General features: G+C 42.6%; 1 protein-coding gene across 3 annotated transcripts; it reads left to right on the plus strand.

The window, feature by feature from the left end:
• Window positions 1–4,171: 4,171 nt before the first annotated feature.
• On the plus strand, window positions 4,172–20,607 carry ufm1 (ubiquitin-fold modifier 1). 3 transcript variants are annotated; one of them, XM_037547567.1, is made up of 6 exons: window positions 4,172–4,611; window positions 4,703–4,759; window positions 12,009–12,066; window positions 13,426–13,460; window positions 18,279–18,311; window positions 19,433–19,505. In XM_037547567.1, exons 1-6 carry the CDS (start codon window positions 4,501–4,503, stop codon window positions 19,445–19,447), a joined length of 309 nt encoding a protein of 102 aa, XP_037403464.1. In that variant the 5' UTR covers window positions 4,172–4,500; the 3' UTR covers window positions 19,448–19,505. The 3 variants fall into 3 exon arrangements, with proteins under 3 accessions (XP_037403464.1, XP_017546925.1, XP_017546926.1); XM_017691437.2 differs by having other exon boundaries at window positions 4,387–4,611; window positions 13,421–13,460; window positions 19,433–20,607; XM_017691436.2 differs by lacking the exon at window positions 12,009–12,066 and having other exon boundaries at window positions 4,352–4,611; window positions 13,421–13,460; window positions 19,433–20,607.
• The last annotated feature ends 3,608 nt before the right edge of the window (window positions 20,608–24,215 follow it).

The raw sequence follows: 24,215 nt of genomic DNA on the forward strand, positions 1-24,215 counted from the left end.
TGTAATTAGTTACTTTGTATTTTGTAAGCTTGTTTTGGTTTTTGAAGTCTGTGTGCAGGAGCTGAATCCGCCACAATATACACACGCAAAGACTTTCTACCTAATGGGGACATTTCATATTCAAACAGACACATGCTGTTTTTAAACAGCCTTTGATTGATGTTTACGCTGGAAAGCTGAAGCTGAATGGTGAACAAGAGCAAAACTGCAGGGGAAAAAAACTTAATGGTGAATATGAACTGTTTTATTAAGAGTTAATGTTGCTTGCTTTAGCAATACAGTTAAATGGTTTAAGCACTGTTATATTCCTGGACACTTGGGGACGGCAAGTGGTTGGTTAGTGTAGTGGGTAACACCTCTGCCTTCTACACTGTAGACTGGGGTTCAATCCCCCACCTGGGTAAGCACCCTACACTATACCAATAAGAGTCCTTGGGCAAGACTCCTAACACCACCTTTGCCTCCCTGGATAAACTGCATTTTTTTGTTTTTCTTCACTGAGATTCCATAAACACCCACTTTCGCACCCTAACCTGAAACGTATCCAAGTGTCTCATTCCATACATGAAAAATAACCAGTTACAGCCTCAGTTCATTACAACTTGCATTTTGCGAATAAAACAAAACAGTACAAAAAAATTAAGATGAAACTGGAAAAAACTGATCCTTGGGACAGAAACTCAGAGAAAAATGCTTTATAAGAAACTTGGCTCTTTAGCTTTATGTACCAAACCTGAAGTAGGAAGTCTGGGTGTGATCTGAGCTCTTTTATCTGCACGTAAACACAGTCACTAAAGCAGCTTTATATCATTTGAGAAATATATAATATAAGTTTGGCCTTTTCTCTCTCAGAGCGACGCAGAGAAACCTGTTGATGCGTTTCTTACAGCAGAGTTGATCACTGTAATGGTCCTCTTACTGGACTTCCTAAGAAACACTACATCCTTTACAACTCATACAAAATGCATCGGCATCCTAACAGAAACTAAACGGAGAGATCAGATCGGTCCCACTTTGAAAGAGCTGCACTGCCTGTATCGCTCAGGATGGATTTCAAGTTTCTGCTGCTAGTTTTTAAAGCTCTAAATAAACCATAAAGCTCAGATTACATCACAGAGTGTCTGTCTATCATCTTAGATCTGCAGAAACTGGTTTCCTTTAATCACCCTCTGTAAAATACAGAAATCGTGGAGAGACTCTGTTATTCTGCTTCTGAACTGTGGAGCTCAGTTCAGCTTTTATTAGACAGTCGAGCTCAGAGCTCACTTTTATGAAGCATCTAAACACGTTTAACATAAATCTCTTTAACTTAGCGTTTAATTAAAATCCTACGTCTTTTGTGTTTATCCTTTTAAAATGCTCTGTGTCACTGAATGCGTTTACATGCACTTAATAATCCAATAACTGCAGAAAATCTGATTTTGTCAGTAATACAAGCAACACGTTTACATGTTCTGGTGTAATCAGATAATGGGGAAACTCCAGGTCTACAGGAGTCAGACAGTAATCAGATAACGGGGAAACTCCAGGTCTACAGGAGTCAGACAGTAATCAGATAATAGGGAAACTCCAGGTCTACAGGAGTCAGACAGTAATCAGATAACGGGGAAACTCCAGGTCTACAGGAGTCAGACAGTAATCAGATAACGGGGAAACTCCAGGTCTACAGGAGTCAGACAGTAATCAGATAATAGGGAAACTCCAGGTCTACAGGAGTCAGACAGTAATCAGATAACGGGGAAACTCCAGGTCTACAGGAGTCAGACAGTAATCAGATAACGGGGAAACTCCAGGTCTACATGAGTCAGACAGTAATCAGATAACGGGGAAACTCCAGGTCTACAGGAGTCAGACAGTAATCAGATAACGGGGAAACTCCAGGTCTACAGGAGTCAGACAGTAATCAGATAACGGGGAAACTCCAGGTCTACATGAGTCAGACAGTAATCAGATAACGGGGAAACTCCAGGTCTACAAGAGTCAGACAGTAATCAGATAACGGGGAAACTCCAGGTCTACAGGAGTCAGACAGTAATCAGATAATAGGGAAACTCCAGGTCTACAGGAGTCAGACAGTAATCAGATAACGGGGAAACTCCAGGTCTACAGGAGTCAGACAGTAATCAGATAACGGGGAAACTCCAGGTCTACAGGAGTCAGACAGTAATCAGATAACGGGGAAACTCCAGGTCTACATGAGTCAGACAGTAATCAGATAACGGGGAAACTCCAGGTCTACATGAGTCAGACAGTAATCTGATTTCTGCTGTGCCACCAGGCAGTAAACTCACAGGAGAACACGCGATGTGAATGTAATCAACTCCAACTCATCTTTGGTTTGCTGCCAACTTGTGAGGCCACTTGTTTAATTTGGGTTCCACAGTCGCTCAGGTTTCTCAGATCTCGCTCATGCACAGATTAATATATTAATATATTGTTTCAGCTACTTCTAACACTCGTCACCGGAGTCCCAAACCTCCTGGATTTCAACACCAGCAGGAGGAGGTACCAGCTGGTTTCTCCCCCCGGGCCATCAGCCTGCCTGCTGAACAGCCAGTAGTTCTGGTGTATCGGTCTGTAGGCCAGTCCCTGCACCTCTGAGTCATCATCTCCATGGACAATCACCACCTCATCCACATCTCATCAGGCTCACTCTGACCCTCTGCACCTTCAATCCAGCAAATCTGTGCTTACATATATAGACAGACATCTTGCGCATCTTCTATCCATGTCCTATATAATGTGGAAGATTCTATATCAGTGTCCTGTCCCGGAGAAGCTGCATCTCATTTATTATCTCCCTCAGACTATCTGCACATACGGAATGTGGACAACACATTTCATAGTTTTATTCCAGAAATTATTACTGTACAGCTGTACATTGGAATAGCACAGTACTAGTGTATACTGTGTATGTATACATATACATATATGAAATCCAGGAGGTTTGGGACTCCGGTGACGAGTGTTAGAAGTAGCTGAAACAATATATTTAAAATGCATGTTTAGAACATATGCAAATATTTGAAATTGTGCCAATAAATATGCCAGTGAATGCACAAACATTCAAATATAAATATTGCAATATATGTCAAAACAAATATTTTGTATGAATGTAAGAGTAATGAATCAAAGACAGCACAACAAACTGATAGAAATGTATTAATGTGATGATAATCATAATGTAATGATAATAATAATAATAATTATAATAATATAATGCCGGTCGCAGCCCAAAGTACTTTACAGACAGGTGATAAAGCTCGGTAGTAACAATAGAGACCAAGTACTAATTTCAAATCATATAAGACATTGAGTGTGTTTACATGCACTCAATAATCCGATCATAATCAGATTTCTGCAGTTATCTGATTATTCAAATGGCCATGCAAACATCATACTCAGAAATCCAATAAAGAGGCTGGATTTTAGCTCAGGATGTAAGCTCTTAATCTGTGCATGAGCGAGATCTGAGAAACCTGAGCGACTGTGGAACCCAAATTAAACAAGTGTGTATGTATATATATATATATATACATACACACACATATTGCCTTCCGCCCGATGACTGCTGGGATAGGCTCCAGCAACCCCCTGTGTGTGTGTGTGTGTGTGTGTGTGTGTGTGTGTGTGTGTGTGTGTGTGTGTGTGTGTGTGTGTGTGTGGTGTTTCACTTTACAGATGGATTAAATGAGGAAATTTCCCTGCTGTGGGACTAATAAGGGTCTCTCTCTCTCTCTCTCTCTCTCTCTCTCTCTCTCTCTATATATATATATATATATATATATATATATATATATATATATATATATATATATATTTATTTATATACACATTATTAAATCTTTTTCTTTTGGTATTTAAATTTATAAGAGGCCCACGCACCTAAGATTTTCACTGACTTTCCACCTGTGTAAATGTGATGTGATGTGATTTGATTTGATTTAATTTGCCAGTGCGCAAGAAACGATCCTGTTAACAAGAAAGAAGTAACGAAATCGTTCCAGGTGACTTAAAACTTAAGATACCACGTGTTTAGTTCTTTATCGGGTCTTACTGTAAACACAGTGTAGTTACCGTATTTACAGCCTGTAAATAAACCGTAATAACGGCACAGCCTATTGGAGAGCAGCGCAGCGCTGCATGAGCGGTACTACTGCACCTCTGCAGTGTGAAAGCTTGTGGGAGGTAATCATGAGCTGCAGACATCTCCCTGCCTTGTGAAAGGATAAAGAAAAGCCTTTCATGCGACAGAACGAACGCTTTACACACAGCTCGACCTTCCCTGGAATCGCCGTCTGTCAAAGTCAGTGTGGGCCTTTTACACTGGTACTTACGGTAGCACATAGGCACCAGTGCAACTCGCCTGACTGTAACTGCAGAGCTTGCGGGGATTTAACTCGTCTACCGGGGAACGTGTTCACGCGTTTAAGTTGTTTTTAGTTGGATTAAACGTGTAGCAGTTGGAGAAAGTGCGGGGTGAGGTGATATGTGGGGAGGATGGGGACAGCCCAGCTCTCTGAATGGATGACGTGTTCCAGCGGGTCCTCCTCGCCGCTTTTCCTGCTCGGTGTAAACAGTGAGCGGTTCGGCTTCTCAGCGCTAAAACATGTAACTGAGCCTCATTTATCCGACTTAACGAGCGGAATTTAGGTGTCATTACTGCTAACACTCTAATGAATGTGTGTGTTTAATCTTTCAGGTCGAAAGTAACGTTCAAAATCACGCTGACATCGGACCCCCGGTTACCGTACAAAGTGTGAGTACCGCCGTCACTGCTGGCTTTTCCCCGCAGACTCGCTTCCAGGGAGGCTGTGGCGCTGCTTCTGTCCTTGTGGTCGTTTATTTGCGTTAATGGCTTGAATTTTCGCTTTTTGGCAACTTGTATAAACTCTAATGGCTTTATTTTAGCCTCTGACGTCTGCTGTCCTGACCGACTGACCGGCCTAAACAGCTGTTCTTGGCTTACACACACACTATATTTCCACAAGTTTTCACTCACCCATCCAAATCACTGAGTTCAGGTGTTCCAGTCACTTCCACGGCCACAGGTGTATAAAGCCGAGCCCCTAGGCCTGCAGACTGCTTCTACAGACATTAGTGAAAGAATGGGGCGCTCTCAGGAGCTCAGTGAATTCCAGCGTGGTGCCGTGATCGGACGCCACCTGTGCAGCAAGTCCAGTCGTGAAATTTCCTCACTACTAAATATTCCACAGTCCACTGTCAGTGGGATTATAACAAAGTGGAAGTGATTGGGAACGACAGCAACTCAGCCACGAAGTGGTCGGCCACGTAAAATGACAGAGCGGTCAGCAGATGCTGAGGGGCATAGTGCGCAGAGGTCACCGACTTTCTGCAGAGTCAATCACTACAGACCTCCAAACTTCATGTGGCCTTCAGATCAGCTCAAGAACAGCGTAGAGAGCTTCATGGAACGGGTTTCCATGGCCGAGCAGCTGCATCCAAGCTTTACATCACCAAGCGCAATGCAAAGCGTGGAATGCAGTGGAGTAAAGCGCCGCCACTGGACTCTAGAGCAGTGGAGACGTGTTCTCTGGAGTGACCAATGGAGTGGAGTCTCTGGAGTGTAAAGTTTGGTGGAGGGGGGATCATGGTGTGGGGTTGTTTTTCAGGAGTTGGGCTCGGCCCCTTAGTTCCAGTGAAAGGAACTCTTAAAGCTTCAGCACCAAGAGATTTTGGACAATTTCATGCTCCCAACTTTGTGGGAACAGTTTGGGGACGGCCCCTTCCTGTTCCAACATGACTGCGCACCAGTGCACAAAGCAGGTCCATAAAGACGCGGATGAGCCAGTTTGGTGTGGAAGAACTTGACTGGCCTGCACAGAGTCCTGACCTCAACCCCATAGAACACCTTTGGGATGAACTAGAGTGGAGACTGTGAGTCAGGCCTTCTCGTCCAACATCAGTGTCTGACCTCACAAATGTGCTTCTGGAAAAATTCCCATAAACACATTCCTAACCCTTGTGGAAAGCCTTCCCAGAAGAGTTGAAGCTGTTATAGCGATGGATTTGTCTACTTTTATTCATGAATTGTCAGTTTCTCACGTAAAATGGCTGATAATGAATTTTGACCTTGCTGCATTATGTCTACTTGCTCAGTGTCTTTAACATACCCTTCATCATTTTCCCTTGAGGAGATCTCCGATTCCACATTAAGCAGCAGTTTATTACCTGCATCAACTCGGGTGACGTTTTTACATGACGGTCAACATAAATGACCTCAGGACCAGAACGTAGCCAGAAAGCATTGTAACCTGTCTGTGCTTTCAGTGTAGTTTCTGTAGGAAGCTGTTAATTAGCCGTAGTTAATTAGTCTGAAGATGCTTTAAAATACTTAATGTTCAAAGCCACATCATTAAATTCCCTATGTTCAAACTGGGATTTGTGTAGCAGATTACTCCGTCTGTTTTCCTTGGGCTTCTGTTGTGGCCACAATATTTGGGACTGAATTTCTGGCGTCACCGCTGCACACGAGCGTAAATAGAGGTGAAATACGGCTAAAATTAATCATTTTATTTTGTAATAGAAAAAACGAGACCTTGACAGAGTCCATAAATCAGGCTGTAGTCCTCACACATGCAAGCCTTTGTCATGCGATCAGTTATCTCCCACTCAGGCCCTCTCCCTGTTCTGGAGAGTCTCTCACGGCGCTTAACAACACAGAAGCCCACCGGCTCTTCACGTCAGGGCAAGTAATGGATCCCGTGGTGTTGCATAAAGAGGGGGTATAGGGTCCTCTTGCTTTGAGTATTTATTTATTTATTTATTTATTTTTCTCTCTCCAGTAATTTGAAGGTACTTTTGACCAGAGGAGGATGAGTCTCCCCCCCTGGTGAGCCTTGGTTTCTCCCAAGGTTTCTTCCTCAGCTCTGAGGGAGGTTCTCCTTGCCGCTGTCACCCCTTGCTTGCTCACCTGGGGGTTTTACATTTATGCCAAAACTTTGTCCTTTCTAGAATTCTGTGAAGCTGCTTTGTGACATCAGTTATAAAAAGCGCTACAGATAAATTTCATTTGATTAGAAGAAAAACTCTGATCATGGGAGGGAAACGACATCAGCTCATTAACACAGATGTGGACACAATGCTGGACTTTAGAGAACTTTAGCTGATGTTAACAGCTGAGAGATGAACAGTCGTCCCCCTAACGGAGCTGCAGACCACCGGATAACTTTACTCTCTGTTTCTGATTTAAATGACGTTTGAATGGAGAAACAAACGTTAAATATCAGACTGAATGTCGTGGGACGGAAACGACGTCGTGTGTCGACAGACGTGATTCTGTAAGTTTGCTGGTGCAGTTAGTTCAGAGTTCAGCTCCAGTCCTGAAACCCCTGCCCTGCATAACTGTGGCTTCCCGGTTAAAATTCCTGATCTTATTAGCTGATTAATCCCTTCTGGAGCTGAACGAGGTGTGAACAGCAGAGAGAAACACTGAACTATGCAGAGCGGCGGCTCCAAACCTGGAGTGAAAGCACTGAATTAAAGGTCTGAGTGTCTCGTCTCTCGGCTTCTGTCACATATTGCAGGTGAATCATTCGCACAGCGCAGCAGATTGAAGGCGTCGCGCAGCTCAGTCACCCCCTGATTCGGCCCTCAAAATGACAGCGGCTTCTTTACTCTGCTAGTAGTAGTAGTAGTTGGTGTGGCCAAAAACTTTTTATCGATTTTAACGATTATCCACCTAATTAACTTGGCAAGTTTATTTTTTTTACTCAGTTTTATCAAAAGCTTACTTCTTGAAAATCCTGTTCCTTTTCCTTGAGTTGGCCGTGACTTGTGTAACCTAGATGTTGGTGAGGACACAAAACAGTGAGTGTATTTATGTGCGCTCAGTAATCCGATCATGATCTCATTTCTGAGGTTATCTGATTATTCCAGTGGTCATGTAAACAGCACACTCTGACTTCTTAGCTCAAAGTAAAGTCTAGAAATCAGAGAAATAGGACGGCTGGATTTTAGCTCAGTATTCAGATTTCTCAGTGCTGTGAACTCTTACTCTGATTTCTTTCCGATTTCTTAGTCTGAGCATGAGTGAAAACGGACGAAAACACTTTTGAAGTGACACTGAAACCAAATACATGATTGATGAAATAATGGATTTAAATCTTCTCTTCATCGTCTAGATGATGTACATTCATATTTTCAGGTAAAAAAAACGCCTGAAGTTACGTTACGTTTTTCGTCTCGTCGTCTTCTGTGAGTTTATTGGCTGGCGGCAAAGCAGAAATCTGATTACTGTCTGACTCCTGTAGACCTGGAGTTTCCCCATTATCTGATTACTGTCTGACTCATGTAGACCTGGAGTTTCCCCATTATCTGATTACTGTCTCACTCATGTAGACCTGGAGTTTCCCCATTATCTGATTACTGTCTGACTCATGTAGACCTGGAGTTTCCCATTATCTGATTACTGTCTGACTCCTGTAGACCTGGAGTTTCCCCATTATCTGATTACTGTCTGACTCATGTAGACCCGGAGTTTCCCCATTATCTGATTACTGTCTGACTCCTGTAGACCCGGAGTTTCCCCATTATCTGATTACTGTCTGACTCCTGTAGACCTGGAGTTTCCCCATTATCTGATTACTGTCTGACTCATGTAGACCCGGAGTTTCCCCATTATCTGATTACTGTCTGACTCCTGTAGACCTGGAGTTTCCCCGTTATCTGATTACTGTCTGACTCCTGTAGACCTGGAGTTTCTCCATTATCTGATTACTGTCTGACTCATGTAGACCTGGAGTTTCCCCATTATCTGATTACTGTCTGACTCATGTAGACCTGGAGTTTCCCCTTTATCTGATTACTGTCTGACTCATGTAGACCTGGAGTTTCCCCGTTATCTGATTACTGTCTGACTCATGTAGACCTGGAGTTTCCCCGTTATCTGATTACTGTCTGACTCATGTAGACCTGGAGTTTCCCCGTTATCTGATTACTGTCTGACTCCTGTAGACCTGGAGTTTCCCCGTTATCTGATTACTGTCTGACTCCTGTAGACCTGGAGTTTCCCCGTTATCTGATTACTGTCTGACTCCTGTAGACCTGGAGTTTCCCCATTATCTGATTAATCCATAGCATGTGAACATGTGGATCGGATTACTGACAATCTGATTTTCTGGAGTTATCAGATTAGTAAGTGCATGTAAACCCAGTCAGTGTTGAGACACACGTTAAGTTTTCAGTGTTTGGCTTAGTTTTTGAACAAAGGCTTCCGTCCAAAAACATAGATCCCCCCTGTGTTACCTTTCTATTGAGACTTGTCTTCCTTCTACAGAGTGAAGCTGTGACAGCACTACTGCTCACTTGCTCTGTTCTAATGTATACACGCTACCAGCGCCGCTCTGTAGGCGACCCCGCCCGTCTGCAGGGACAGCAGAGGAGGGGAAAGTTCAGCTCCTCACTGCTGGGCTTTAGTTACATTTAGGGATCATTCGCCTTCAAAGAGGGGGGCAATTATTTATTATCACCCCCCCCTAATTCTTCAGTGATGTGAAGCTGAAGTCAGAGATTCTCCAGATTCTTCTTAAAATTTTCCCGTTCCACCTTAAATGGAGCAGCAGGTACATTTCTGGTGTTTCAGGTGTCAAAAGCGCCGGACTGCTTTGGTTACTTGTGTAGCCGTCTTGCCGGGTTTTCTTTTTTCCCCGTAACACTCTGTTCGGAGGGTCATGTAGCCCCAACACCCCCCACCCCTCTATCTCAGCAAGACTCGGGACTCCCTACCCCTAGACATGAACACGTTAAACAGAGGGCTGAGGACTGGTAGGGGTAAGGGGTAAGGGGTGAAATGGGATTGGGCCCAAACCGAGTATCTACTAGAAAAGCAGACACTAATACAGCATTATCCCCCTAAGAAATGAAATCCCCTGCAATTCCCCAAAGTGGGAACGCTCCAGTGCATTCACTTGTTGAAAAGTGTTACTTTTTATTTTTTAAGATGTTTTTAGATTTTCTTTGAGCCTTGTCCCGCACAGTCCGCTGCACTTGCATCAGCAGCAGAGATGTACTCATGTTTTCTGTAAACAAGTTCAACAGCAGAGCCGATTCAGGAATCACTGATGGGATTTTTAACTGCAGAGCCGAATTACTGAGAGCTCTGTATGCGCTCCATCCTGCATGCACACGTTTCTTCTTGTAAAATGGATAATAAAGTAGCAGCATGACAGTAAACGTGGGAGTTAATTCCTCTCTCAGTAAATATTGACGCACTCGCGCGCATCCAACAGTGTAGCCTATGGGAAGCGACCTTGGGTTTGTGAAAGGCGCTATGTAAATGTAATTTATTATTATTAACCTCATATTTTGTAAAGGACATGATGGTTAAGCGGAGAACAGGCCTGTTGGCTGACAGTGATATTTCTACCACATCCAGCTGTTTTGGTGACCGTCAGCATTTTAATCCGTAGTGTTTCAGGTGAAACTGAATCAGAAATCTCTTTACAATAAACTCGTCGACCGAGCGTCCTTGAGCTGAATGTCTTTCGCAACTTCTAGCTTTATGAAGCATGGCGAGTGTCTGTAGGCGGCCAAAAAAATGAACCTTTCAGCTGCAAACGTTTCTCGTCATAAGCATTTTGACCACCCTACGAAAAAAACATTACATAATTTACTTCCTTGCACTGGTTCGAGCCGTTTCGCTGCTGAAGGACGTCAAACAATTTCAAACAAACTTTCAAACAAACGCCAATTTCAGTTACTGTTCATGCCGAGTATCAAGAGGGGGTTCAGTGCTCGATACAGAGAATGCAGGCAAGCAGAAGCATTAAGAAAAGTTCAGCCATGACCAACCATTCTGTTGTTGAGAGTTTTGGAAGTGGCAGCACATCCTGTAACTTCGATTAAATACGTTTATCATCTTTTTACCGTTACGGTTTTCCACCCCGCATGCGCTGATTCTCAGTTTTGGTTTCGGCGAAGAGTTTTCATTTCATTGTTTTAGCTCCACGATGGTCCACACTGACCTATTAGTTTCAAACCAGTAGTTGTAAACAAGTCGTACGGCTTGAAGATGAGAGACTTTTATCATCCCAACTGGGGGAAATCTGCTGTAACAATGCAAAACACACAGTAAGCAGATAAAGAGCAGTATGTAGACAGAGATGTGCATCATACAAAATGCAAAATATAAGATATACTATAGAAATAAATAAATAAATAAACAAGGCAACAAGCAGAAAAATATGAAAAATAAAAATAGAATTAAACTACAAATTTACATTGAAAAGACTTGATTAGTCAGAGTTTTGCAACACTAACTGGAATAATCACCGCTGAACTTTGTTTCCCTCTGTACCCAAATGAGTAACTGTACTCACTGTAACTTGCATTAAGGGATGTTGTTGGGCACAAAGTGTAAAATCAATGCGACGCATGACCTCAGAAGCTTAATTGCCTTTATAAAATGGCCACAAATTCTAACATAAAATGTCAATATTCAATAAATATCAATAATTTATTTGTTAACGATTGCACTAAACCATGAGGCAACATTCTCAAGCAGGATCATTTCGATCATTAAATCCTGACATTTTAAGTGCCGTTTTAAAAAGTGTAGGAAAAACGTTCTTACTGACACGCGGTGAACTGAAGGCTTTCGATTAAGGTTTAAATGATGTCTTATTTTGGGGCATTAGGCAGGAATTAGGACTCCAATCCTAAAGCAGGGATATCCAGGTGGAAATTTGAATGGAGTATAAATCGACACGCACCGACTGGCTTTGACAAACGAGTTCTTAGTCCCTGAGAAGTTTTTATTGATTTTATTTTTAGTTATTTTTGTAATGATGATCTACAGATTTAGCTCCCTTAAAAATTCATTTTGCCTTTTGTCTTTTTGTTTTCTTTGCTGCCTGCTGCGTCTTTTGGCTTTGAGCTGTTCCGTTCTTCAAATGAAGCAATGGGATGATCATTTTAATGATCCTGTAGGAAAAGATCTGATCACTCCTTGTTATCTTGATTTGCTTTCATCTTTCGCTGTGTTTCAGATTAAGTGTGCCCGAAAATACGCCGTTCACAGCGGTGCTGAAGTTCGCAGCGGAAGAGGTGAGGCTGTTTTGGACCGTAATTGCAAAATGTAACCGTTTGTGTTTTGATGAAACTGTTTACAAAGAGGTTTCGCTCATTTTCCGTGAGCTTGCTTGGACTGTTGACGTTACCCGTCTGTCCCTGTAACGATCCGCGGCTTCGTTTTCACGTCAGTCAGTCACGGTCAAGCGGTTCACATGCAGTGAGCTTCAGGCTAATGGCCTAATAGTCACTTTATACCTTGCATGCACTGAATCGATTGGCGTTTCATTTCTTTGTGCCTCATTTTTCCTTTTTTGTTTGCTTTTCCGTCTTTGCCGTTCTTTCTAAATGCCGTCCTGTCTCATCGGGAACAGGTGGTGCAGCGCTGCTCTCAGTAGCGTTCCTCTCTCTCCGCTGAGAGTGTGAAAGGCCCATAATGGGCAGCCAGAGTGAAGGATCGCACTCATTTTGTAACCTTCTGAAATGCTGCGTCGCGGCACAAAGCCTGATGACTGTGTTTAGCAGTGTTTTTTCATCAGCCGTACTGAATGTATGCCCTGCCAAACTCAGGAGTTCTTCCTTCAGATTAATTCTCAGTGCTTCTTGAATAAAATGCCAAGGTTGACAGGACCATAATAGGCTTCTGGGGTAAAGTGAGGAATGGAGAGAGCAGAAAATGATGGACAGTTTTTTTTGTTTGTTTTTTTTTAAACTGCATTTTTCTGCATTTTATGCTCTCGAATATCCATCCTGTCGTCAGCGAAAGCTTTGAACGTTTTTTCCCCCCTCTTTCTTTCACTTGCTCTCTCTCTCTAGCTGCCTTACTGAGTCCCTGTGGAATGATGGACTGAGAGTTTAGCTTTTTCACCGGTGAAAGAAAAGCGTGCATTGAAAGTTCCCCACAGTAAACACACACCCTCCACAGATGACTGTGCATTTGCTTGGCCCAGTCCTCTAATTCAGATTCAGCACGAGTGGCAGTAATTGATTTTTGATGACAGCAGGCGGCCGCCTCGCATCCCCTCGTTGCGCTGCAGAAATGCCTTTGTGACTTCTGGTGTGTTTTTCCCAAACCCCAACTGACTTCAGTCTCTCTCTCGCTCTCTCTTGCGCTCTCTCTCTCTCTCTCTCTCTCTCTCTCGCTCTCTCTGTCATTTCAGCCCATTTCAGCCTCTTTTGTCCTTTCCCTCTCGCTTTCAGCTGTCTAAATCTGCCAAACGGAGACCTCAAATTACCTCAAGTAAATACAAATGCTAGTGGAAAGCCATTGCTCTGTCTGGGAGAGGCTGACACTCGGGGCTCAGTGTTCATATATATTATGTGGCCTGATGTAAGTGTGTGTCCTTAGTTTTCAGTTGAGTGTGTTTTCACATCTCTCTCTCCTTTAAAGTTTAGAGTGCCTGCCGCTACCAGCGCCATTATCACAAATGGTGAGTAGAGATGAATCGTATTGTTTCCTTTGCCATGTGTTTGTGTTAGCTAACACCTTAAAACCATCTTATCCCCCCACCCCAAACCTCTGGATCCCTGAATCCCCCCCAACTCCCAAAACCCTACAGTCTATGCCTGCTTCCCTCTACTTAAAAATACAACCCCAATTCCAGTGAAGTTGGGATGTTGTTTAAAACATAAATAAAAACACAATACAATGATTTGCAAATCCTTTTCAACCTATATTCAATTGAATACACTACAAAGACGAGATATTTAATGTTGAAATGGATAAACTTTATTGTTTTTTACAAATATGCACTCATTTTGAATTTGATGCCTGCAACACGTTCCAAAGAAGTTGGGACAGGGGCGTGTTTACCACTGAGTTACATCACCTTTCCTTTAACACTCAATCAGCGTTTGGGAACTGAGGACACTGATTGTTGAAGCTTTGTAGGTGGAATTCTTTCCCATTCCTGCTTGATGTCCAGCTTCAGCTGCTCAGCAGTCCGGGGGTCTCCGCTGTCGTATTTTGAGCTTCATAATGCGCCACACATTTTCAATGGGAGACCGGTCTGGACTGCAGGCAGGTCAGTCTAGTACCCGCACTCTTTTACTACGAAGCCACGCTGTTGTAACACGTGCAGAATGTGGCTCGGCATTGTCTGCTTGGATGGCAGCAGATGTTGCTCCAACACCTGTATGTACCTTTCAGCATTAATGGGGCCTTCACAGATGTGCAAGTTACCCCCGCCATGGGCATTAACACACCCCCACACCATCAGAGATGCTGGCTTTTGAACTTTGCACTGAAAACAATCCGGACAGTCCTTTTCCTCTTTGGCCCGGAGGACACGACGTCCATGATTTCCAAAACCAGAGTGAAGTGTGGACGCGTCAGACCACAGGACACTTTTCCACTCTGCGTCAGTCCATCTCAGATGAGCTCGGCCCAGAGAAGCCGGCGGCGTTTCTGGGTGGTGTTGATATGTGGCTTCGCTTTGCATGGCAGAGTTTTAACTTGCACTTTTAGATGGAGCGACGAACTGAGTTCACTGACAGTGGTTTTCCGAAGTGTTCCTGAGCCCATGTGGGAATATCCGTTACAGAATGATGTCAGTTTTTAATGCAGAGCCGCCTGAGGGGTCGAAGGTCACGAGCATTCAGTGTTGGTTTTCTGCCTCGCTGCTTACTTGCAGAGATTTCTCCAGATTCTCTGAATCTTTTGATGATGTTATGGACTGTAGATGATGAAATCCCTAAATTCCTGCAGTTGCACGTTGAGAAACGTTGTTCTTAAACTTTTGGACTATTTGCTCACGCAGTTGTTCACTAAGTGGTGAATCTCTTGTGAACGACTGAGCCTTTCAGGGATGCTCCCTTTATACCCAGTCATGACACTCACCTGTGTCCAATTAACCTGTTCACCTGTGGAATGTTCCAAACAGGTGTTTTTTGAGCGTTCCTCAACTTTCCCAGTCTTTTGTTGCCCCTGTCCCAACTTCTTTGGAACGTGTTGCAGGCATCATATTCAAAATCAACATCAAAATAAAAAAAACAAAAGTTTATCCGTTTGAACATTAAATATCTCGTCTTTGTAGTGTATTCAGTTGAATACAGATTGAACAGGATTTGCAAATCATCGTATTACACCATGTCCCAACTTCGTTGGAATTGGGGTTGTAAATAAAGATTGAGAAAGGTAGACAAATGGATAATAAAGCAGCAAATAAGAACAGAAAATAAATAAAAATGAGAGAAGAACATCCTCTAATCAGTGTCGAGATCTGGTCAAACATGTCTGCAGTACCTCTCAAGCTAAATTTACTCCGGGTGAAACATGACATCAGTCAGCCATAGAGCATGTAAGCGTGGGGTGGTAGATTTCCACACAAGAAAGATCTTTCTTAGCCAAGAGGAGAGGAAAGACAACTGCGTCAGCCACCTGGGGCTTGGAGAAGCAGGATTCTGCCGGGACCCCTAATAATGTAAGCAGTGAGCTGGGATTTATTTTACCACAAGCGCAATCTTAATGCAAACTTAGCCTAATTCTGTGTGAGGCCTTTTGCTGCTCATGACAACTGGGAGCTCCAGCTGGGAGTGTGCTGTTGGTCTGCAGTCTGATGGAGCTCCGTTCATTTAAAAGTGGATGTAGGCCGTTCTTCAGATTTCAGTGCTGGTGGGCAGCAGCACTGCTTACTTCAGCACTGTGCCTCATTAAATACACCTGATTCAGCTCCTCAGCTAATTGGCTTTTTACTTTTACAAATTGAATTCAAAGCATTAGAAGAGGGGGAAAAAAAATAAAGGCAAATTAGCTCATCTCTGCAGAGCTGTGACCTGCAAGGAACCCAGTTAGACACACCTGATGTACGCAATGGCAGTTTTCCATTAATTCCATTCGTTAATCTTGCACAGAAAAAACCTTCCAATTAGCCAAATATCTCACGGTGTTTAAAGAGCATAGTATATCACATAAACATAAACAGAAACGCAGGAAAAAAGTATACTTGAGTAGAAGTGGGCTATCATCATCAGTACTGTTTCATTATCAAGAGATCATAATTAGATTGAATTTATTGTAGTGCAGCATATAAAATGATGAATAACAATCATTGCATTCCCATTTTTTCTGCGGTTTTTAAATATGACCCTACTAGCGTATTTTATGTGTCAAAATATCATGATACTTATCGTGAAAATGGCATTAAGTATTGTGATAATTTTTTTAAATCTTGCCCAACTCAACACTTAAGCGAACAATAGGCTCAAGCCAAATAATGATTGTATCATCATTGCTGACGCTTTTTTCTGTCATGTTTGTCAATCACAGGGGATGATTGTAGGATGAAAATGTACCATTCACAACTTTAATATGAACAAAAGTAATAACATTTGTCTTGCAATCTTTTTTCACAAGGTAGATTACACCCCCCCCCCATTACTGTCAAGTTGGGATGTTGTCCCATGCAATGATGTGCAAATAATTTAAACCATATATTTAACTGAAAATAGTATAAAGACAACATATCAAATGTTAAATCTGAATTTTTATTTATTTATTTTTTGTATTTGTTCATTTTGAATTTGATGCCAACAACACATTCCAAAAAATTGGGACGGGGCAACAAAAGGCTGGTAAAGCTGTAAAATGCTAAAACAAAATGAAAATAAAAATCACCTGGTGGTTAATTAGCAACAGGTCAGTAACATGATTTGGTATGAAATAGCAAAGAACTTTTGCTTTTCGTCATCTACAGTACATAACATTTAAAAAATAAATAAATACATCACTGCATGGTCTGAGGAACACTTCTGAAAGTCACTGTCTGTGAAAACAGTTTGTCGCTACATCCACAAATGTAGGTTAAAACGCAAAGAAACAGGATCCAGAAATGCTGCCACCTTCTCTGGGCCCAGGCTCATTTAAAATGGACTGTAGTGAAGTGGAAAAGTGTCCGGCGGTCTGACGAATCAACTCTTGAAATTTTTTGTAGTTGAAAGTCTTTGGAAATCATGGACACTGTGTCCTCTGGGCTGAAGGCCACTCAGCTTGATATCAGTGCACATTCCAAAAGCCAGTATTCATGATGGTTTAGGGGGCATTAGTGCACATGGCGTGGGTGACGTGAACATCTGTGAAGGCACCATTAATGCTGAACCATATACAGGATACAGGTTTTGTCAACATATGCTGCCATTTAGATGACGTCTTTTTCAGGGAAGGCCTTGATTATTTCAGCAAGAAGATGCCAAAACACATTCTGCATGTATTACAACAGCATGACTCCGTATTGAGTCCTGGTGCTAATCTGACCTACCTGTAGTCCAGACCTCTCACCACTGAAAACATTTGCCGCGTTATGAAATGAAAAATATGACAAAGGAGACCCCGAACTGTTTCAAAAGTGCAGCAGCATCTCCTCCGTTCCCAAACACTTACAGTGCGCTGTTAAAAGAAGAGGTGATGAAACACAATGGTCAAGTCAGAACCGTTGGCCAGCTGTGCAGTGAAGCATCCACATACATGCACACAAGGGGGCAGTGAGCACACTTGCCTGAGGCGGTGGGCCGCCCTATCCACAGCACCTGGGGAGCAGTCGGGGGTTAGGTGTCTTGCTCAAAGGCACTTTAGTCACGTACTATCGGCTCAGGGGATCGAACCGGGGACCTTCCGGTCACGAGGCGGGTTCCCTCCAGCCCACAGCTGCCACCGGTCCCCATAGAAATGAATGAGGCAGAAAATTAAAATCGTCTCCCTTCTCTGTAATGTTAATGCAACGTAAGTAGGAATTACATCAGGTCGCCAGGTTTGCCGACACAAACAATATGTTTCACAAAAATTAGTTTAATAACTGTTTCCTGCCCCTTAAAGTAATTCCAAAACCCCAAATTGTGGTTGGTCATTGTGAAAGTAGCCACGGTCAGTGCCGAAACAAACCCAGACTCTCTGACGATACTCAGAAGTAGGATTTGAGTGATTAATCCTTATTATTAATGCGTATTAATTAATAATGAACGATAATAAGAACTGTATAGGTGTGTACGTAACTCAGGCCTTTCCGAGTCCAGTAGGAGTCGGATCGTTTAATATTAAATGATGAGCGGATATAATAACTGTAGGGAGTCGTACCTGACTCATTTATCTGTTTGACAGCAGACCGGATATAAACATGCTGCGCTGTGGTTATTCAGCGTGGAGTGTGATGCTCATCTGCCTCACTTATTGTTTATTTTCCACTTTTCACTGTTTTGTGCGTATAATTGCCGTCATGGTATTTCAAATGATTTTTTTTTTGCTTCTCTTTGTGCAGATGGCATCGGAATCAATCCAGCACAGACAGCAGGTTCGTCTCATCTTCTGTCAGCCGAGTCTGAAATCTTTCATGTTTTCTAATAGCAGGCCGAGTACTTTCCCAAGCTTCTACTGAAACGGCCTTTCTTCTGAACCTCGTCTGTTTGGTTCAGACTTGGCCGAGAATAACTGCTTACGGAAATCTAGTTCATGAAAACAGACAGGGATATCTGTTTAGTCCACCGGGGACGAGTCTCCGTGGTAGCTGTCGAGAGCCGTTTAGGCAGATAAGACGATATTCCAAAACAATGCTGCTCTTTGAAGACTCCTATGTAAATCTCCCATATTAGCTGATGAATATTGACGATGCGCTGTGAGCAGGCGTACCGCAATATGTCTTCTCCCCTTGTTATGAGATCAAGTCCCTCTCGGAGGATTGCGTTTCGGATATTTTCCATTCTAATTTATTCTTTTCTGCATATTTTATACTGCAGCCTGCCCTCGAATCATGAAGTGGTGTAACCGTTTGGAGCTCTATAGTATTAGCGTCTCGTATGTATTGACCTACGAGTTCAGTGTAATTATGTAATAGCAGTTGGCATCAATTCCGTTGTGAAATTGGCTTCATTGGAAAACTAACTGAAGTGGGGCAGCACCTCCAAAGCTGTATTTCTGTATTTTCATGCTAAAAAGGATGTCGATTTTTGGAAAGTGTAAATCTCCCTTTATCAAAATAATCTAAAATGCAATTTTTTTCTTTTCATAGTACTTTGAATTTATTATAGTAGTAAATAATTTGTAATAGTATGAACTGAAATTCTGTTTGAATATGTTGCTCCTGTCGGAACAAATCCTCGTACCTCCAAAAACCTTTACAGGAGAAGGAAAAAACCTACCTAACTTTTAATGTAAGTCAATGGAACCAGATTTTTTCAAGTCATTTTGGGCAATTTCTTTGGGTTCATTCATCATAAAGTTTACATACAATGTAAAAGGAAATGGGCATTTTCTGTCAAAAATTGAAATATGTGCATCTCTACTGGGTGAAGCAGCAGACGTCTACCACTGTTTTAGTCCCTCATACGGCGCGGAAACGGGTTCTTTAGTGGATTTCTGAAGTCAGAGTTCTCAGAACCGGTTGTGAATTATAACTGTTTCTCTGTAACTTCACAGGAAACGTATTTCTAAAACACGGATCAGAGCTTCGCATCATTCCACGAGACCGAGTCGGAGCAGGCCGCTGTCCAACGAGGATCTGAGTCTGCTGAGATTAGTCCTCACCTCAGATGACTTACCTGCCTGTGTATTTATTGTCCGGCCCTGAGCTGTCAAAACCTGAGCCTCATAGCAGCCGCAGCAGCAGCAGGTACAAATCTCCCTGCTTCGTGGACACCTACAGTCAGCCCCCCCCCACCACCCCCTGGCTTTTGATTTGTGCTTTCTGGACACTTGCAATACATTTCAGTTTGCCCACTAATCCAAATGACCACAAGTCCTTCTAGCCATCTAGCAACGTCAGCTGTGTCACATCTTCCGCAGAGTTTCGTAATGTTGTATATCTTTTTTTTATACTGCATTCTCTATGTACGATGTTCGTTTGCAATATTTAAGAAGTAGTCATGTCTGCATCGGGTCATCTGGGCTTTTAGCCATTTGGTCAGATTTTATTTCATAGTTGTTTTGCAGCTCTTTGCAAATGATCCACTTGTCCTCACCTCCAAAACTGTCTGGACTGACATCAGAAGCCTCTTCAAATCTGCAGTTTATCAGGCAAAGACAAAACCCTCTATATTTTACAGTGCTTTAGCTTCATCATGCAACTGGGAGGTGTTTACAGGGGGGGGTTTGTTTAAGCTCCACAACCGAATAACGTCTCGAAGGCATGAGAAGGATTTCCAGTTTTCCACAGCTTTAAAAACAACTGTCAAAAATGGAGATTCTTACGGCGGTGACACTTTATAAGCTGCATGGCTTGTATTTTGCCCACGGCTGTTCTTAGGATGCCGTTCTCTGGTTGTTGGCGATGCAGTAAATAAAGCAAACGTCTGTGTGATGAACTGAAGAAGCCTGCTCGTACTGTAACAGTGTTTCCCCATGAACGGTGTGACATGCAGTAGGGCACATAAAACTAAAACTAATTCATCTTGTGAAAAATTGTTTGGCTAATACGCATCTTTCTTTCCCTTGGTATTAATTTCTAACAGCTAACAGTCTGTCTGTCATTTGTAAAGTGGCTTTTGACTGTAGGCCAGAGGCCTCCCACATTGGCTCTGTTTCAACTGTATGACAAATATATTATGGCAAATAAAACTATAAATAAAATCTACTTGTTTATTTTGTGGGGAAAACCTGATTTGCTAATGCACATCTTTATTTTTACACAGTGTTAAAGGGTCCAGATCAGGGAAAAGATAGATGGGTATTCAGGCAGGTAGGTTAATAGCTGTTTATGTGGTCAATATGCATAGATTTGCCCAGGAAATTCAGTGAAATTTTTAGGTGGAACTTCCACCTAGTGTGTTTACCATCCAGCGGTGGACGAAGTGCACAAACCATGTACTTGAGCTAAAGTCGAGACCCCCAAGGTAAAATATTCCTCCAGTAAAAGTAGAAGTTCCTCCCTTTAGACCTCCACTTGAGTAAAAGTACTAAAGTATTTCCCTTCAAATGTACTTAAGTATAAAGTAAAAGTACTAAAAGAGTAATTCTGGCACTGATGTGGTCCTGTTATCATTTTTATAACCAGACTGGCTTCATGAACTCATTTCAGGTGAAAGTCCTCCAGCGTCTCTCTTGGTAAACCAGTCTTTTAATAGAACGTCATTAATTAGAGACGCTGACGTCTATTAAAATGATCAGAAGCACAAAACACTGAAGGTAAACAGTTTCCATCAGGGAGAACCGAGTGGCTCTGAAATCACTTTTTACACACAAGCAAAGTTTCAGTTTCAGATTTATTTACAACTTAGTTCCAAGTTTAAGTTGAATAAAAACTGGCTTTAAACTCAGGATCACAGATGAGCTCCTTTACTATGTTGATCTGTAGGCGTCTGTTCATAAACATAAACCAGCCCAAACTCATTTACTATAAAATGAAATGGTGTTTGTAGAAATTCAGAAAAAAGCCGCGTCAGTCTCGACTGCATATGTGGACATATTTCTATATTGAGCTCTATTTACACAAAGTTAGGTTAGTTCATCATTTATGTTGAACAGACTCTCCCAAAGTTTTACGCTGCTGCGCTGACGTTGAACCGCGTGCTGCACTGGGTCGGTATGACCAACAGGTCAAAACCAGCTCTAAACAAAGTGACCGCTGGGCCCTGATTGGTGCTCTGGCTTTGCGCTTCTTTCGTTTTGACATGTTACGTTTTTATACACACAGAAACCAAAAGGAACGACAGATTTCTCAAAATGTAGGAGGAAAAAGTCGGATATTAGACTCTGAAATGTAGTGGAGTGAAAGGAAAAAGTCCAGAACGGAGAAACTTCAGTATAGATACACCAAAAATACTAAAGTACAGTAAAAAAATGAAACTGTCCTCCACTTTTACCGTCTAATATCTGATCTGGTTAATACTTCATTTAGTTCAATTAAATGTGCTGTTGATGAAATTATGCACATCTGTTTGATGACCGGCGACGTCCAGCAGAAATCTGGAACTAAACTTGCTTGTCAAACTAAACCAAAACATCCACCCACAGATCTCAGCTACTTTCTTGAAAACGACATTTGTTCCTTTTTGCTGTATTTGTGTTTAACTGTAATGATGTATGGTGTTTGCACAAACACTAGTTTTAAATAATGTACTTAGGTGCCTCTTAATAAATGAGCTTGGTGCAGGATGTGGACTCGCGTTTCTAAGCTTAAACAGCCCACTTTAAAAATCATTGGCCCATATGCATCAAACGTCTCAGTAATGCTGATCTGTGGTCAGCTTGCAGCTTTTACAGAACACTGAGTAGAATTACATGAACCGATTAAAGCTAATCTTAGGTCTGTGTTCTTACAGGCCATGTTTTCTGGGCAAGTTTAAGAACAAACTTAATGACTGTGGTGAATGAGGCCCATTCTTAGCTTTACTCTGCATTAATGTGATCAGATTTTCTATGTAGATTTGTCCCATTTATATTGGTCCATAGTTTTGGTACTCGCGCATGTGAAAGGAGCCCTAAATAAGACGAGTATCTCCAAAATACAGGGAGATTCACTCGAAAGAGGCCCTGAATATTCTGCTGTTTCTCCAGTTAGGATGAAGGAATCTCAACCAAAAAAGTTAAGTGATACTTTTTTAATCCCACAAACGGGGAAATTCCACCTCCGCATTTAACCCATCTGTGAAGTGAAACACCACATACACACTAGTGAACGCACACTTGCCCAGAGCGGTGGGCAGCCCTATCCACGGCGCCCGGGGAGCAGTTGGGGGTTAGGTGTCTTGCTCAAGGACACCTCAGTCATGGACTGTCAGCACTGGGGATCGAACCGGCGACCTTCCGGTCACAGGGCCAGTTCCCTGACCTCGACTGCCCATAAAATGAGGTAGAATATTCTAAATATTCTATAATAAAAAAAGCTGCATACCTTGACGTGTCTAACCGATTGCATTACATGTGATGCTGGAAGTGATCTCCGTTTTCTGCCAGACACATGAAGGGGTACAGGGGGGTCTGCACCTGGAAATTGCAAACAGAGGTTAAACCAGCATCTACCTCATCGCTCCGACGCAGGGGCATCCCAGCTTGTTCGAAGCTCCATACGCTGTGAAGCACATTGGACATTGCTTCGGTCAGATTGCTTCGTCCTACCGAGAGTTATTCCAGAATATTCAGAGCCCTTTTTGTGTGAGTGAATCTCCCTGCAGTCTTACTTTACAGGAGAAGGCAAAAACACTCAATCAAGGTCAATGTAAAGAGATTTTATTCCAAGTGATTTTAGAGCATTTCTGTTGGTCCATTCATCATGAGATGTTTACACAATGCACAGGCTGGTGTGGTGAAATAACGTAGAAAACTGAAAAATGGAGATGCATGATTTTCTTTGGCCACCCGTACAGCCCCGCCCATTCTCAATGAAGTTATAAGGAGTACTTCAGCTTGGACTGACCCGGTAGAGGTCAGCTTATTAGAACAGAACTAATAGAATTTCCTTCTGTCTTAAAGGCACAAGCTGTTTAATTCAAGGAGTAAAGTGAGAGTGGACGTCACTTTTTTTTGGCTACCTTTGAATTCTAATGGCATGAACTCCAAGCGGCATCTGTCTTATAAAGTACCTCCACCTACGTTTCTCCCACTTGGACGCGGAAAATAAAACGGGGAGTAGAGCTGTTTACATGTTCGACGTGTGAAAAGCCTTGATTTGCTAATACGTATTGAATTCTAATGGCGTACACACTTAACTGCCTCTGCCTCGTTTGTAACGGGGCGTTTATCTGTAGGCCGACGCTTCTCCCGCCTCGCCTCGCCTCGCCTCTGCTCTGCTATTTCCCTATATCACAGCTAAAAGTGTGTGCGCCTGGAGAAAGCGGAGAGGACTGGTAAATGACAGTCTCAGTTTTTTTCCACCGTCCATTAGAGCTGGGCACAGTAGGAGGGTCTGGGTATTCAATCGTCTGTCATAATGGATGTTTCATTTGTTTTAATCAGACAGCGAGCGGTGCCCATTGCCTGCCACTCATTACCGAGAAAAGGGGGGAAAGCCATTATAGATTCAGCAGGGCTGTTATTATTCTAGCGTAGAGGGCCTACTTTCTCTTGCACTTAAGAAGCCATCACTTCACTCTGTCTTCGTTTGCTTTGGTGGCTGCGGCTCGTTTATTAGCTGCGGAACAAGCCGTGCATTTGCAGGCGTGCGAGATGGTGTTCAAACGTTGCACTCAGTTCTATAAATTTAAGGCTTTTTCCTTTTCCCCCCACCACACTAGTGGGTGGCTTCTGGTGCACTGATGTGAACAAT

This window comes from Pygocentrus nattereri, chromosome 18 (assembly GCF_015220715.1).
Source record: "Pygocentrus nattereri isolate fPygNat1 chromosome 18, fPygNat1.pri, whole genome shotgun sequence".
NCBI classification, from domain to species: domain Eukaryota; kingdom Metazoa; phylum Chordata; class Actinopteri; order Characiformes; family Serrasalmidae; genus Pygocentrus; species Pygocentrus nattereri.

Bases quoted from the DNA above. Each gene is read 5' to 3' on its own strand.
- ufm1 (XM_017691436.2), top strand. From the start codon at position 4,501: ATGGGGACAGCCCAGCTCTCTGAATGGATGACGTGTTCCAGCGGGTCC. The intron at 4,612-4,702 runs GTAACTGAGCCT...TTAATCTTTCAG, and splicing joins GCTTCTCAGCGCTAAAACAT to GTCGAAAGTAACGTTCAAAA. The intron at 18,312-19,432 runs GTTCGTCTCATC...GTAACTTCACAG, and splicing joins CAATCCAGCACAGACAGCAG to GAAACGTATTTCTAAAACAC.